An 18,176-nucleotide genomic window follows, 5' to 3' on the forward strand; every position below is an offset into this window, starting at 1 on the left:
TATATATGTATGTGTATATATTTATGTGCGTATATATATATGTGTGTGTGTGTGTCTATATATGTATTTATTTATATGTGTGTGTATATATGTGTTTGTACGGCATGATTCATGTTGACACACTGGTTCTCATAAGTTCACAGTAGTTAAGCAACGGCATTGTTTTCAGTTGTAACTGTTGCCACAAAAATTTCACATGCAAGGCACCCTTACAGTGGGTACCCATAGTCTGTCAAGACTGAAGGAAGCTATCATATATATATGTATATATGTGTGTGTGTGTATGTGCGTATATGTATATATATTTATATATATGTATGTGTGTATATATGTGCATATATAACACTTGTATATCTCTTCATATTAAATATACAAAACTATTGCATTTATTTTTCCTTTTGTGAAGAAAGACATTTCCGTTTCCTCGCAATCTCTTTCTTTTTTTTTGTTTTGTTTTTTGTTTTCTTTTGATTGTTGTTTTGTTTGTCTTCTCCATCTTTTGCTTGTGTCCCATAAGGTCATCGCAGCTGCCTCCCCAAAGCATTGCTACCACTTCCTCTTCTGCACCCGATGCTAACGAGCTGTTGTCGGCAGCATCCCCTCACGTGCCCTCCGCCTTCGTCTGGAGCTTCCCCAATTTATGTAAAATGGTTCACTCTTGTTGGTATGTTTTTCTTGCACAGCATTCGATATTTGCTTTCCGGCTTTTTTCTTTTTGTTCCTTTTTATTTTTTAAATAAGAGATCATTAAAGTTAAAGGAACTCAGTATGCTTAACTTATTGCAAAAATGAGTTAAAAAAAATTTATTATTTTCTTACTATAGAGTCATCACTTATCAAGGCCAAAAGGCCACTCAAGGATAAAGGTCAATGAGTGTCAGGTGAGGCAACACTGTGATGATCGGTGACAATGGAAATTGGATAGAAATTAATTATTTAAGAGAACTTGTTTACGCTGGACTTGAAAACGACCATGTTATAGTGAACTGGGAAGCTCTGTGGTATTGTGTTTCACAGACGAGCAGTACATGAAAGTTTGTTTTGTTTTTTTTTGCGCAGATAGAGAGTAAGGGGAATTGTTGGCAGTGGTTGCAGCTAGGCGAGTGTTTGCTGTGAATGTTTTACAGGAGGAGAACCTTCACTGAAGCTCAGTCGAGCACCTGCTATGGAAATAGCAAAGAAAGAAGGCAAAACCTGGGATGGTGAACCTCCTAGAACTGCACAGGATCAGCCGGGTTAAGAAAAACAGTTCTCTTGGGGGCGGCAACAATGGCAATGAAAAACTACAATCTCAACTGTGTAAATTCGCAATTGTCGGAATTCTATTATGTGGCAAGGTAACTTGGGATTGCCAGATCAAATTCTACCTATCTTATTCAGGGATGGATTTCATTGGTTACTCGTTAACTGATCAAATCTGGCAGATATGAACAACTCATTCAGTTTTTAAAAGATCCTGTGTTGAATACTTAGTAGTTCAAATTGTTTTCTATTACATTTTCGATCCTTCCCCACTTCAATGAAAACATTACTTTAACTCTTCACCTAACACACAAAAAAAACATTGCTCATACTTTCTTTTTCATTTTCTTTTTCCTATTCCTACCCCAACCCAAAACTAAAAAAAATGATGTCTGAATTTTTTAGATGAGGATTGATAATTTAGATTATTTGGACTACTCTTCTCCTTTTTTAAGGTTCCTGTTTATTTGCCTCCTCTCGAGGGCAGAGTTAGACGCAAGGTCGGTTTTTAATGTGGGGAAAGTCCAGCTCCTCAAAAAGGGGCACCCTGGATAGGAACAAAGATAAAAATTGTCTCAGTCATGAAGGATTTCTTCTCCATTGGATGAGGACAAAAAAGGCGAAGTGCAGCATGAGAAAAGATACTACACTATGATCTTCGCCTAGGTTGAATATTCAATCCTCAGAATGGCGATACTTAAGACTTTTACAAGGTCATGGCTGATGGGACAAGCGCATGCTCTGCCTGTGGATTAAATAAAGGGTTTCGTGTGAAGCTCTCTGCAGATTCTCGTTCGGTAGAAAAATCCCCAAGTTTGACAGGATACACCTGAAAAAAAGTCTAAGGTTACATCGGCCGAAATTTTAAGAGAATAAAGATGAGAACACTGAATGATCTAAATAATACAAAAGAAAATGACCTTTAGTAATTCCTTCTTTTTTTTTTAGCACACTTTCCCCACCTTAAAATAAGTCACATCATGTGATTGAAACTGACATTTTAAATCCTCCCATCGATTTTGCTTTCATTTATAATTTAAATTAGTGGCGGTCACCATAAATAAAAATGACCCCCCCCCCCCGCTTCTAAAAAGAACTTTCCTTCGGCAGACGAGACTCTCCAATGGTGAATTCCTTCTCCTCACCACCACCACCCACCACAAAAAAAAGATTGTGGTGACCTAAAATAAAACTGGTCAGGCCGAAAAAATGGACAAGACGGTAGCTATTTTAGTTAAAAATATAAAAACCGTAAAGAGAGTTAATATTTGAGGCAAAATAAAAAAACAAAAACATTTAAAACTTCTTAAAAACATTAAAAAAATAATGCAGGTAGGTTGCAAAGTAACTTTTATTGGCTATGGTAATATTTATTTGTTGCATATTTGATTTTTTTATCACTTTTTCGAATCTCTGTGGAATTTTCAATAGAACCCATTTTTTAGTTCACAGGAGTAGTGTACTCTCGTTCCAGCATCCATGACTGGTCCTAAATGAGTTGCAATCGTATTTGTAAATGTACACTCCAACCACTGCATCACAGGTCATGATGCAGGTAGATTGCCAAGTAACTTTTATTGGCTTTGGTAACATTTATTTGTTGCATATTTAATTTTTTTACCACTTTTTCGAATCGCTGTTGTTTGTAAAAAAATAGACCCAAATTTTGTTTAGAAAACTTTAATTTTGTTTGGTGAAGGCCTTGAAAAACTTTGAAAAGTCCTTGAAAATGGATATTGAAAATCTGTACGAATCCTGTGTTTGTTCTGATCATGACATACGTTTTTGAAACTTGCTGCTGGGTCTCAAGCTTGCATTTGATCTCACTCCTAATACGATCCTCTATCTGTATAAGAATCGAATGCTTCCTAAAATGGAGTACTGTTGTCACATCTAGGCAGGAACCGCTCAGAGAACCCTTTCTTGCCTTCGTAATATTCAAAACCGACTTCAAAACCTAGTAGGTGATGTCCTTTCCTCATCCTTGCAACCTCTTTATCATAGAAGAGACATGGCTAGTCTATCTCTACTCTACCATTAGTTTCATGGTAACTGCTCAACTGAGCTTCAATCTATGATTCCTCCACCCTACAAAACATTCACAACAAACACTCGCCTAGCTACAACTACTGCCAATAACTTCCCCCACTCTCTGTCTGTCTGTGCCTAAATCTAAACAGAAATTCCATGAACAGAGTTTCTTTCCTAAAATTGGCCACCTGTAAAACTCTGTGCTGGAAGCCTGGCTTCCAGCTGACCATCTTCAAGTCCAATTATTCTTCTAATCATCACATACGTGTCTGTTATTGGGTTGCGAGCAAACATTCGATCAATACCAGCTGTATTGCCCGGGGTAAGAATTCTCATTTCGTGAGACTTGAAACTCCAAATTAACCCAGTTAATTTTTCATTATTTTATTTTATTTATTTTTATTTTTTTTTCCAATTTTCTTATCATTTGGTTTTACCTGGGGATGGGGCATCCTACCGGGTGCCGGACATTCACCCACTTTCTCATACATTGCAAGCAAGAAGTCTTTTTTCAGATTGCAGCCGGCCCTTTAAGTGCTATTGTTTGTATCTCTCTTGCACTTAGTTCACCGGGTATATTTGTCAGGTAGCTTAAAATTTTTTTTTTTACATGAGCTCCATTGCTTCTATAATTACTGGAATGATTAAGGGCTTCCTAAAATTCCAGTTTCTTTTCAGATAGTACATAAGGCCTTGGTATTTCGTTATTTTTTCCCTTTAAGTTTTTTTTTTTTTTTTATCCCAGTATCATTGGAGACACTAACTTCTACTAAGGTTGCTTCTTTCTCTTTCTTGTCCTATATTTCTATGTCACGTTTAATAGCTCAGTTTTCTATGTACGCAGCTATAGGAATTGCACAGTCATAGTGGATGGTCTGTGACTTATTTCCAACTGTTTTTTCTGGTATACATTTTCAGGATTTGCTGCTATATTCGATATTCAACTTTTTGCAGATGGTTCAGTTGAGATATTTACATACGCCATTGCGTCACATTGTATAGTAGTTATTCCCCAACAGAACCTCATAACTGGATGTCTCACACTCTCTACTTCTGTGTGGCAGAACCTGCACTTATTTTCATTGCTGAGACCACTCATCTTCTTACAAGCATTGGCATCAAGTTTTGATCTTGGACAGCCATTACTCCTCTAATGATCACGGCAGAGTGATACTCTTTTTAGCCAATCTACAGGGTCTCCCTCATCTATGTAGTCCTGTGTCAATTCATCCAGGAAATATTGTTGATTGGCCCATTCTTCCAGGTTTTTACAACTGGTGTATTTTTGGTGACTCTGTAGCAGACTTGTTTTCTGATTCTGTCTTATTTGTAAGAGAGTCTTGTCCAAAATGTCTGGCCAATTTCATGATGAAGGCTGTTTCTGCTCTTGTTTCTTGATGTTAATATACCATCATGAGCTTTGGATTCTGGGAGCTCATAATAGTGCTCGTCTGAGCTCCAATCTATGGTTCCCCCCCCTTACAAGAAACACTCATTTGGCTGAAAACACTATCAATAATTTCCCCCACTCTTTATCTGTGCCTAAACCTAAACGTAGATTTTATTAACAAAGCTTCTTTCTTAGAACTGCACACCTGTGGAACTCTCTTCTGTTTACCTGTTTTCCAGCTGACTACAATATGGCCGTCTTCAAGTTCAATGGAAACAAGTTCTTGATGAGCCGTTCCTCTTAAGTAATCCAATTTTACTACAATTACACTTCTAATGATTGCTATGATATTGTTCTTTTAGCCATTGCACACTCATTAACCCTCATCCTCGAGTTGCCTCTGGGCCTTGATAAGTGGTGATTCCCTTGTAAAAAAAAACAAAAAAACCCTCCTGCTCCTCTGGGCAAATACAGCTTAAGCAGACACTAGTTTCTGTTATTCAGTATAGTATCAACATTTTCCTCGTTTTTAGTGTCAAGTCAAAAATGCCAAAATTGTAAGTTATCACATACATGGCTAGTTGGTTAATGGCAGTTACCTTGTTTTTGTTTATAAGCTGTTTTACTAATTTTCCTTACGTGGTGTACATATTCTATAGATATGTGTGTGTGTGTTTTAAGTTATTTAAGAAAACTGTGCACATATTGAAATTCAATTCTTGATGCATTCAAATTAAACAATATGTAGATTAAAGAGTTAATTTTCTTAATTCAAGGAATTGTCAAACCATTTTCTTAAATTGCCTTCAGCTAAACACAAATGCAGATAAATTAAAAACCTAAAACGTGTTTTCATCCACATATTTAAGTGGTTTGGCATAAAACTTAAAATTTAATTCATTTAACAATTGTGTCTTAGATTTTGCTAAGGGTTATTTTTGTTTGTTTATTTCTTGAAATTTAACCTGAAAAACCACAAGAGCATACAACTACACAAACAAACACATTACAAACTATATTAATGTTTTATATAATGCTTCGAATCAGTTACTCCTGATGTTATAGACCCAAGTAACTCCTATAAACAAAGATGGCTGCCTAAATAAATATGCATTGTTAATTCTTCAATACAATTTTTTCGGACATTACATGGTTATGCCTATTTCTTTCTAAGTGAAATTTTTGGATTTTTGCGAAGAGTATACATAAGAAAAAATTCAATATTGACATATAAATAATGATTGTTTCTATGTAATCAAACAGATCTGTAAAGTGTATGGAAGCTTTGATATGCTGATAATGGTAAGATAAATAAAACCTTGGAATTTGGAATGTAGCTATATTGTTATTTATTTACATGTATATATATATATATATATATATATATATATATATATATATATATATATATATATATATATATCCTGACAGCAAGTCATTATTCAAACATGTCTGATTGAACACGACAGAGTTGTTCTTCTTTCCGATTTTTTTTTCCATTCACCGAGCGATCTTTTTTATTTAAGCTGGTATGTTGTATAAAATGGCGCCCAAAAGTTGCTGTTCAACCATATTCTGCTCAAGAGCGATTGTTGTTGTTATCGTTTTCTTTTTCTATTCCCTTGAGGCTTGGTGTATTTATAGTTTTTTTTTTAAGTTTTTTTTTTATTGGTTTTAAAGGTGGGTTCAGGATCGTTAGGAGCGAATTATTTTTATTTTTAATTTTGATTTTCTCATTTTATAGTTTATATTTGTGGCCTATTTGCGTTAAAATATATTAATAAGCTTTAAATCAACCTAAATCCTAATACTGATGAAAGAAAACAACCATCTTGTTTAACATAAAGAAATGGCTTGATAAACAGCTAATTTGTTCAAAATTGGTGTTTGCACTTATGTTTATAATACCTATTAAACGTTTATGTTGTTCAACCATATTCTGCTCAAGCGCTTTCTATCGGTGCGTCCGATTATTATCAAGAGCGATTGTTGTTATCGTTTTCTTTTTCTTTTGCCTTGCCGCTTGGTGTATTTATAGGTTTTTTTTTTGTTTTTTTTTTTAGTTTGTTTTTTATTCGTTATAAATGTGGGTGCAGGATCATTAGGGCGAATTATTTTCATTTTTAATTTCGATTTTCTCATTTTATAGTTTATTTATTTAGTTTCATGTTAGTTATTAAATACTGTTAGTATATTTGTTAAATGAGATCCCGTTAAAAAGGGGCTATAATTTTTTGATAAGTATGGCTTCTAAGTAATTTTAGTGTGTTGTGTGCAGTTGTTGAGGTATCGAATTTTAGTATTGTTGGTTAAGATATTTCTAATGTTGGACGACTGTAGGTTTATCATGAGATGTTAGGTGTTGTTTTATAGTGCTATTGCCAGCTAAATGATAGGTTAGTCATCTTTTTTCTTTATATATATTGATGTGTGTGTGTATGTATATATATGTTTCTGTTTAAAGCACAACTGCACAATGATACTTGACTTTTTCATTTTAAACTTAAATTCAAACCATTATCACCGCACAAGCATTAAGGCTAGGTATATAAAATCAACAGTAGGTTCTTTGATATGAAGTATAATTACTGTACTTTTGCATTTGAAACTTTAATTCAAGCCGTTATATATATATAAAAAAATAATTTTATAAAAAATATCATCATGTTCTCTACAGTGTAATGTACACTACAATGTATTGGTGGACTAAGTCACTGTGGGGGAGACATGTGAAGCTTCCTCCTTGTATACTGCGGTCGGTCCCCCAACTAGAACAGGCAATCAATCGATTTGATTGAAAAATTGTTGATTTCGCCGATTTCGATGACAATAAAACTATGGAAGTGTGAAACATTTGTTGATCATCATTCAATCCCGGGCAACATCAGGTCTCCCTGCATATATATATATATATATATATATATATATATATATATATATATATATATATATATACACACACACACACAGTGCTGCCAAAAAGAAAGTCTGCACTTGTCATTTTTTTGAAAAACTGCAAATTTAAGTTAAATTCAATGTAATTGTTTAAACAACCTATACCTTAATTGATTCGCCTTTTATTCCTCTATAATTTTACCTGTTCATATTTGACTTTTAATTAGAAGTATCCTAGTGTTCACGTCAATTTAAAAAAATTAACTTCAAATCGAGAAGGCAAAAAGTAATTCTGCACAATGAAAAGCTGTTATTTAACTGTAACTCTAGAACATTAATGCAACACAAATACAACAGGAACACAATGAACTAGTTAATATTTAGTAGCATAACCCTTCTGCAATTTGACAGTCTGCAAATATTGGGACATTCTCTTGAATTAGTCGGCAGCACTACTCTGGTGAAAGGGCATGCCATTTTTCTTAAATTTTTATCCAAAATTCGTTCCAGATTTTAAATTTTATTGTGTAGCTGTTGCTTGATGTAATGCCATACATTTTTAATAGGATTGAGGTTTAGTGATCGTGCAGGCCAATCCAAACATGGAATATCATGATCTTCAACGAATATCTTAACATAGCCAGCTGTGTGAATGGGAGCATTATCCTGCATGAAGATATGATCATCATCCAAATTTCGGCCCAAGTAGGGCAGAAAATGCTCAGTCAACATATTAATGTACTTGGTTGAATTAATTCAACCTTGCAAGCAACCTATAGACCCTGGACTATTGGCACTAATAACGTCCCACACCAAAACTAAACCTCCACTACCTTGCAGCGTTGAAACTGTGCACCTAAGATTAAATTCTTCATCCTTCCTTCGATGGATGTACTGCCTACCATCACTGCCTAGCTTATTCAATTTGCTTTCGTTGCTAAAAATCACTTTTGACCAATATGAAGAGTAATGACTTTCATTGCATCCGACAAAGTCCAGATGATGCTTTCTATTCTTTACAGAAATCATTGGTTTGCATCTTAGAACACAGCCTCGCAAATTAAATTCCTTCAATCTGTTCTTAACTGTAGAAAGAGAGCACTTTCTAACAAGATTACACTGTTGTTGGATTTGGGGAGCCATTTCAAATCTGTTTCTGAGGCTGAAAATCTTGATAGCATTGTCTTCCCTGTAAGAAGTACCTCTAGGACTGCCAGATTTAGGGGCATCACGAACACTGCCAGTGTTTTGGTGTTTTTGCACAGTCATACATACCGTTTTCTAATCACATTTCAATCTGCGGCCTATTTCTCAATTGGATAAACCAGAAAGGTGAAGATTAATCAGATCCGGACGATCACTAAGAGAGACTCAAGGTATATGGACAAAATGTTACGTTGTATAACCTAGGAACAACAACAATTATGATTATAGATGCTAAAAGGTGGATATTTTAAACTGGTTTTAAGCTCATTTGTTGCTGCAGAGTTTCTTTTACCTTCTCGATTTGAAATTAATTTTTAAATTGACATGAACACTAGAATACTTCAATTAAAAGTCAAATATGAACAAGTAAACATTATAGAGGAATAAAATGCGAATCAAACGCGGTATAGATTGTTTAAACAGTTGCATTCAATTTAATTAGCGATTTTTGAAAAGATGACAAGTGTGGACTTTCTCCTTGGTGGCACAATATATATATATATATATATTATTTACGTAACATAGATCAGCCAATGTTTCAATATTAACACATCTCGTAGGCACTTTACATGTTAATGTTAAAACGTTGGTTGATCTGCATAGACTCTTCCTAAGGTTTGTATAATTTTAATTATAAAAGCTCTACTCATGTATTGAGCACTTTTGAAAAAAATCTTGTTTTTTGTTCATGTTTGCAATATATTTTAACTTCATATATTGATATAACCTGTGTTGCTCAATATTTGTTTCTGTTTTGTCGCTTTAAACTATGCCTGATTCTTTTTTTTTTTTTGTGGAATATTAATTTTTCTGTTTCAAACTAATGGAAGTAACTCTTTATTGACAAATACAGAGTTATGTCCTTTTTTTAAGATGCCGTCACTATGAAAATATTTCTGACCCAATAAAAGGAATTAAACTAAATTAAATTTTATTGATCTTAACAATATGCTGATATTTGATATTGACTTTTTAAGAAGAAAATTATTGATGACTAAAATTGAAGAAACCTGACTGTACTTTATATATTAGACTAGCTGTACATACTCGTGTTGTCCGGTGGTGTTTTTAATTGGAATTTTTGAAATTCTTTTTTAAATTATGCATTTTTATTCCGAACAAGAGAAGTAACTTTATGTTGATGAATAGAGAGCTATGTCCATTTTTTTAATGTGTGTCCATATGAAAATAATTCCAATCTGATCAAAGTATTTTTTGGAAAGAATTAAATCGAATTACATTTTATTGTCCTTGACAAAAAGCCACTAAAATAATTGATAATCTAGAATCAAGTATTTATTTTGTAGGAAAAAAACTGCATGAACGCAGCGGCACTGCTGTTTTAACAGCATCGGCAACCATGGCTCTCGAAATTATAAAGCCATAGGTATCTCAGGAAGACAAGTAAAGACAGTAGTTTCTGGTTGCTTTCCATCTTAATTCGGGGGCTTATTTTCCCCCGTGAGTTAAACGCACCTCCAGATACCAACCTGGAAATTTCTACGACTCAGTACGGTATATACAGCGCCTAGCCTTCCCAAATGGTTACTCATCTGGTACTGGCCAGGCTCATCATTGCTTAACTTCAGTGATCTGGTGAGAACCAGTGTGTGAACATGATTGTACTGTAAAAAAATCTATTAGACACAAAAATCGAGAAGGAGAAACTAACTTTACTTTATATATTAGGCTTACACAATAGTAAGGATGGATCTTTTTCCATAATAGATTGTTTAGCTCATTAAAAATGGGCAAAAGTTGTAACACATCGACTTAGAATGAGTGCTTTATGCCAAACCTCTAGAGTAAATGCGGCATTGTGGTGACTAATCTCTAATAATCCCTACCTGCGCATTGAACTGATATCCTAATACTAAGTTTGCTGCACATTATCATAGCACAGGTCCATACAAAATATCAGTCAGATCTGCTCAGTAGTTTCTAATTCCTAACTATGCATCAAACGGATATCATCATAGCTAGTTTGATGCATTTTATTGTAACGTAATGTGTGGCAACGTCATGTAGACAGCAGTAGTTGCAGTGAAATAGAGAGAGGAGGAGTAGGAGGTAGCAGGACTGATGACGTCATGCAGGGATAGCAGCAGCAGCAGTAAGACCGGGAGAGTGGACTGGGAAAGACGTGACGGCATGAACAGCAGGAACAGAAAGCAGACGACAATGATACTCCATTAGCCAATGACAGCTCTGTGAAAATTGTTTATGTAAAATGGAAAGAAAGCCTGAACAGGAAATAAAGTGTCTCTAAAAAAAAAGAAGTGAGTTCAAAGTATTTCTTTTGTTTGTTTGGCACTTTGACGGGGTCGACAGACAAGAGGAAGAACAAAATGAGAACGTCTTCTATAATAATATACATTATTAAATCAAATGTACGTACAAAATTTCAGCCAGATCGGCCAGTAGTTTCTGAGAAAACTTCTAGAGTAAATGTTGTATTGTCATGACTAATCCTTATTAATCCATAACTGACCTTTGAACGGATATCATAATACTTAGGCTGCTGTACCTTAATATAACAAAGATCCATACAAAATTTCAGACAGATCGGCACAGTAGTTTCCAAGAAAAAGTAAAACGGACAGACAGAATAAGAGAAATATAATATAGATATCTTTAGCTGAAATTGTAGAAAAAAAAATCATATATCTGAGTGATGGAACATAATATGATATGGGAGAGGAGGGAGGTAACGTTCATAATATGATATGGGAGAGGAGGGAGGTAACGTTCATAATATGATATGGGAGAGGAGGGAGGTAACGTTCAATAAGTACAAAAATGAAGCTTCTGGAATATTTCCTTTGTCTTTGCTATATTTGTGTATGACTCGAAATCGGCTCTCGTTTTGTTTTTTTTTCTTTGTTTCCATCTTTGTTCGTTCCTTGAATCTGAAGCAGGTGCGTGCCAAATGTGCAGCATCTTTATCGCCATAGAGACAATATTTTATCAAATCGCATATCATAATGGTCGTTTATATGTAAGCCGGGTTATATTTGGCCTTGGCGATGCCGAGAACATGTTTTCTGAGATTGTCTCGTTGATGCAATAATATGACAAGATCTTTCCGATTTTTCAGCCGAAAAACATTCATTCATTAATGGAGAAGTGAAGATGACAGGAAATGGACGTTTTACCGTTGTTGGTTTTCAAAAACTCAAGAATCTCTATCTATCTATTTACTACTAGCAGTTCAGCCCAGCTCTGCTCGGGCCCTTTGTACTGTTCATAACTTTATGTGCATATGTATATATATATTAAAAAGTTTCATGTCCAGGTAACCTACACCTAAAATTCCAAGTGTTTAGACCCAAAATTGGCGGAGGAGTTTGATAGAGTCTGCAAAGGTCGACTCTTTCAACTTTGACCTTGTGGCAGCCAAACTGGTTAAAAAGCTTGCTGCATGTCTGAATACCCTTTATGTAAAATTTCAAATGTTTAGACCAAAAATTGGCTGAATAGTTTGCTAGAGACCGCAAAGGTCAAATCTTTTGAACTTTGACCTCCTTGCTAGCCAAATTTTCGGTCAAAAACCGATTAAAAAGCTTGGCCTATGTCTGAATACACTTTATGTAAAATTTCAAATGTTTAGACCAAAAATTGGCTGAGAGGTCAAATTTTTTTTAACTTTGACCCCAATTTTGGCATGTAACATTTGTTTTGGGCTCAAATCAAATTAAAAAGTTTGATCCATGTCCAAGGAACTTACATCTAAAATTTCTAATGTTTAGACCCAAAATTGGCGGAGGAGTTTGGTAGAGTTTTCAAAGGTCAAATCGTTGAACTTTGACCACTTGACAGCCAAATTTCTGGCCAAAAACCAATTAAAAAGATTTTCCCAAATTTCAATACACCTTATGTCACATCTCGAGTCTGTAAACTAAAAATTGACAGAGTAGTTTGGTAGAGAAATGTACACACACAGACACACGGACAATTTGACTTTTATAGATATATAAATAGACTAGCATCGGTGCCCGGCGTTGCCCGGGTGTTTGGAGGTGTATGCTAAGCAAAAAAAAAAAAAAAAAACGGTCAATTCTTTTCACTTTGACCCCTATTATGACCCCTTAAAATTTATTGTTTTGGACTCAAATCAAGTTATTAAATTAGATCCATGTCCAAGGAACCTATATCTAAAATTTTAAGTGTTTAGATCCAAAATTGTCGGAGGAGGTTGGTAAAGTTCTCAAAGGTCAAATCGTTGAACTTTGACCCCTTAACAGCCAAATTTCTGTCCGAAAACCAATCACATAGATTTTCCCAAATCTCAGTATCTTGTATATCAAATTTCGAGTCTGTATACTGAAAATTGACAGAAGGAAAATGTACACAGACACACAGACACGTTCACTTTTATATATATATATATATATATATATATATATATATATAGAGAGAGAGAGAGAGAGATAGATAGATAGATAGATAGATAGATAGATTATATAAAAGGAATTGTGTGTGTGAGAGAGAGAGAGAGAGAGAGAGTTTACTATGAACTCGAAAACGTCTAGGCCGATTTTTATGGAATTTTACACAAAGGTAATTTATGTGCCTGGCAGTGTTCTTAGATAGGTTTTGTATAAGAGTGTCTTTGAGAAGTATCAATGATTGATAATCAAAATAATTCAATGAAAGAAGGAACAGGTGACTTTCACCAAAGTTAGCACCTTACACAGCCTAACATCACAAGAGTATTTGAGAAATTTTATTACCACACAAGCCGAAAAGCCAAGCATATAAAATTAACAGTAAGTTCTTTGGTATGACAGGGGTGCGTCCAAAATGAATGTTTCTGTTAAAAGCACAACTCAAGCATGATACTTGACTTTTGCTTTTTAAACTTTAATTCAATAATTTTATAAAAATCAACAGTAGGTTCTCTACAGTGCAATATAGACTACAATGTATTGTGGACTAAGTCACTGTGGGGGAGACATGTGAAGCTTCCTATTGGTGCACCGTGAGAGGTCCCTAACTAGAACAGGCAATCGATTTGATTGAAAAATAGTCAATTTTACCGATTTCGATGACAATAAAAATATGGAAGTGTGAAACATTCATTATCATTCGATCCTGGGCAACGTCGGATGCCCCTGCTAGTTTAAATGATAACTAAAAAAAAAAAAAAAAAAAAAAGAGGGGGCCCGTTTGAGCCCGGGTTAGATTCTATGAACCAGAAAGATGTGAATTTATAAAGCCAGTTAAATATAAAAAAAAGTGGTTAAAAAGAGAAAATCCTTAACTAGTCATTTTCTGCTCATTATATCCCATTCTTTCTTGCTCTCCCTCTCTCTCACTTGCCCTCTTTCAGCTATAATCTAAATACATTTCTTAAGATTCTTAATATAAAAAAAATATATCAGATTTAGTGGATCACCCATTTAGATTTTTGGAATAAGACAAAAGTGAATTTGCAAAGCCAGTTACATAAAAAAAAAAGACAATCTGAAATTAGTCACTTTCTGCTCACTACATCCTCCTTTCTATCTCTCTCCCTTGCTTCCCTTATTCAGTCTCAGCCATGAGTTTAAACATTTTGCCTAAAACTTTTAATACAGTAGAACCCCGGGATACGGTGGTCCTAGGATACGTGTTTTCAGGTTATGATGTCGAATACAAAGTTACAGAATATTTGATTTGTCTAATTTTTACAAAAGAAATTTTACAAAATAATTCCTCGTATATTTAGGCATGTATCAGTATCATTGACTTTCAGCTGTATTCATTGTTTATATATATATAATTTTAAGGGGTTAGAACAACAGTCTAAAGAGCAGAGTTTATTTTAATGTATTAGTAAATGCATTAATACAATTAAAAGAAAACAGTGTTCGTTGTAATGTAGATATATATAATAAGCTGGATAGGCACATATATATATTCTAGAGCTATTTTAATATTGAGTAAAATAATTGTTTGTTGTTCCTTTGTTATTTATTTTTTCTAAAATCCGATTTCTGCATCGGAAAGGCCAGTTAAAAATACATAATATACTTTGTTATTTTCTTTAATTTAATCCCTTTTTTAGAATTTATTAGACAAAATTTAACTTTTATTTTACCGTGCCAATAAATATGATCATCACTGTATATATGTGTGTGTGCCTACTTCATTTAATCACATAAATTAATATACGAATGTATAAATTTATGCGTGAACTTTAAGTATTTACGTAAACAGTGCTCAATACGTAGGTAGAGCTAAGTAGTAAGTTATAAAACATATATGGCAATTAAGCTACACAGAATATTAGCCTGACGAATTCTAGCATGGATGAAATGCGGAATATTCTGTGTAGCTTAATTGCCATATATATTTTATAACTTACTATATATATATATATATATATATATATATATATAGTACAGTAAAACTCCAGGATAAATGTTTTTTCCGGATGCTGGTTACTGTATTTTCCCCGCCTTACTGTGTTCTTTATAATGTTATTTGATTATATACATGTGTATTATATACTGTATTTTCTTACTAATTTTTAATGCCGTATCCAGGGGTTGTACTGTATATCATAATAGAAAACCTGTGACCTGTTGGGTCACCCATTAAGCTTTGTTTAGATTGTTTGAATCAGGAAAAAGTGAGTTTGCAAAGCCAGTTGCATATAACAAAAAAAAAAAAGAAAGGAAAATCTCAAATTAGTCCCTTTCTGCTCGCTATGTATCATCCTTCTTTCTATCTTCAGCTACGGATTAAATAGTTTAACAACTTGCTGTAGACTGGTAAGTGTCTGTAAGAATGACACAAGCAGATATTGAGTGGAAACAGAATATGTTGAAAAGAAAGACAAATACAGGAGAATAAATGGAGCTGTTGTACGTCAGACTGATTGCAAAGTGTACCTAACCTGGGCATAATGTTGACCAGAGGCATATTTTCCCAGTCTGTATAGTCAGTCATCAACAACATAAAAATACCGTTAAAGTCTTTCCTGAAACTGAATTTGTTATGTTTAAATCAAGCTAAGTGGCCGACTGTAGTCGAGGGCGACCCAAAGGTTCCCTTTTTATTAGCTGCTGCACCAAGCTGTGGAGGATGGTTCATTCCGTTTCCAGCATTGCTCCACTTGCTCTTAATCCTCTCCTCAAAATGTTGAGTGTTTAACAAGGGGGCATCAAGTACCATATTTTTTTTTAAGTCTTTGGTATGACTCGATCGAGAATTGAACCCCAGATCACTATTCGCAAGTAGTCTTACCATTAAGCCAAATGGGTCCGTTTTACTACAAAATAGAACACACAACAGGCGTTCGAAAAGTAATGCCTCCATTTTTTTTTATTCTGCTTGAATGGCTTAGAGAGGATTTGCAAATTACATTGTTATGATGATTGAATTTATGCATTCATAACCTGAAAGTTTCATCTGTCTGTCGCAGATATTGACGGTGTGGGACTCTAAGAAAGCAACCCCTGTCATGGACGTGCACCAGAAGCAGAGATGTGGGATTGAATTCCTATCATAAATGCATTGAGAATGGTAGTGACTGTAGAAAAATAAATTCTGGAGCACAAAAAGTCACTCGTTTTTATGGTACCACTCCCATCTTTGTAGCTCTTCAGTTTTTTGAGTCAAAGAAATAGAAGGTTTTACTTTTGGAACAATTCACATGTGACAAGGCATACTCTGGGCACTCATGCACAGCCACTGTTCATTGCTGACAAAATTGCATTGACAATGGTGGTGGCTATGTAGAAAAATAAATTCTGGACCACAAAAGGATGCTCGTTTTAATGGTATCACTTTCAACTTCGTAGCTCATCAACTATTGAAGTTAACAAAAGGAGGCTTTACCTTCGGAACGACCCTTATATAATATGAAAATGCTGTGTGTGTTTCAAAATTTATTAATTCTCCACAAATCTCTAACAAATCTCTAAAAAATAATTGTACAACAACAACAGCAGCAGCGAGTTTAATTCTTTTCTATTCTTTGTCTGCTTTGTGACTGAAGCTACAACGTGTTGGTTCTCGGACAGCGTTACAATGCATCAGAAGCAGAGATATGCCATTGAATTCCTGGCAAAAGTTCATTGAGAATGGTGGTGACTATTTAGAAATATAAATTCTAGAGTACAGAAGCTTGCTCGTTTTAAGGGTATCACTCCCAACTTTGTAGCTCTTCAACTTTTTGAGTTAAAAAAATAGGAGGCTTTCCTTTTAGATCGATCTTCGTACTTATGTATTATTTGGATCATTCTAATCTTAATTGTTATTTTCACAGTGTTTGGCCAATGTAACTTTCAACCTTCTTCAAGTACATTTGGTATTTAGAGTGATGTGAGTGTCTCAGCTTTTGTGTTGGACAATATAAGGCAACATTGCACGCCTGTTATCCATTTGTATCTTAATGAAACTACACAAACTTTATGTTGAACACCCGTCTAGCTGAAACCACTGTCAGTAATTTTCCCACTTTTTATCTGTGCCTAAATCACAGCATAGATTCCATGAACAAAGCTTCTTTCTTAGAAGTGCACGCCGGTGGAACTCTCTTCCGTTTGCCTGTTTCCCACCTGACTACAACTTGGATGTCTTCAAGTCCAGCGTAAATAAGTTTCTGATGAACCGCCCCCTTAAGTAAGACACTTTATCAGATCTCCATTACTAGCGATTACTACGATATTATCTCATTGGTTACTGTACACGCAATAACCTTTATCCCCGAGGGGCCTTCGGGCCTTGATAAGTGGTGACTTCCTTATAAAAAAAAAAGGTTAACATTTCAAAAAAAAATAAAATAAAAACAAAGATTTCTAGATTCTATGACCGATTTCATAATTTCCACAAATGTTCAATATGAACGCCGCCTGTGACTCTACACGTCAAGTCGGTAATCAAACTCATGCCACACACGCTGCAGCATGTCTTTGGTACATTCTCCTGTGCGGCAGTGATTCTCTGCTTGAGTCTTTCAACATTAGCAGGAAGAGGCTGGGACATAGACGAGTCCTTTCACATATCCCCAGAGAAAAAAAAATCAATGTTCGAGCATATTCCAACACGCAAAATGGCTTTTTATATATATATATATATATATATATATATATATATATAGGGTGTTCCAAAAAAGTTGACGTCATTTCGCAGGCCAATAATATTGGCAAGTTTTGCAAAGAAGGCACGCAACACGATCTTGAGTGACTGTTCGAGGATATTCCAACACATAAAAATGACTTTTCTTTTTAAAGTGAATGGCATTTCTCAACCTGAAAAGAGATAAACGTCAAACATTAGACATAAAATCTTGAATTGTTTCTATACAAGCTGTGAAAATTTGAGGTCATTTCAACGAAAATTGCCAAAATTATTGGCCTGCGAAATGACATCAAATTTTATGGAACACCCATTAGTTCGTTCCAGAGTGTTTAACGTCAGC

General features: G+C 34.6%; 1 protein-coding gene across 3 annotated transcripts in view; it reads left to right on the forward strand.

The window, feature by feature from the left end:
- Positions 1–18,176, forward strand: part of LOC145249553 (katanin-interacting protein-like) — a 648,058-nt gene that overhangs the window by 549,765 nt on the left and 80,117 nt on the right. For 2 of the 3 annotated variants that reach the window (XM_080111227.1, XM_080111228.1), the window contains exon 36: positions 518–664. The exons of the other annotated variant lie outside the window; for it this stretch is intronic. In XM_080111227.1, coding sequence (XP_079967353.1) covers positions 518–664 — 147 coding nt within the window. The remainder of the gene's footprint in view (positions 1–517; positions 665–18,176) is intronic. 3 annotated transcript variants of the gene reach the window in all.

The sequence above is a fragment of the Euprymna scolopes genome, chromosome 28 (assembly GCF_053919585.1).
Source record: "Euprymna scolopes isolate OS-2025 chromosome 28, ASM5391958v1, whole genome shotgun sequence".
In the NCBI taxonomy this organism is placed as follows: domain Eukaryota; kingdom Metazoa; phylum Mollusca; class Cephalopoda; order Sepiida; family Sepiolidae; genus Euprymna; species Euprymna scolopes.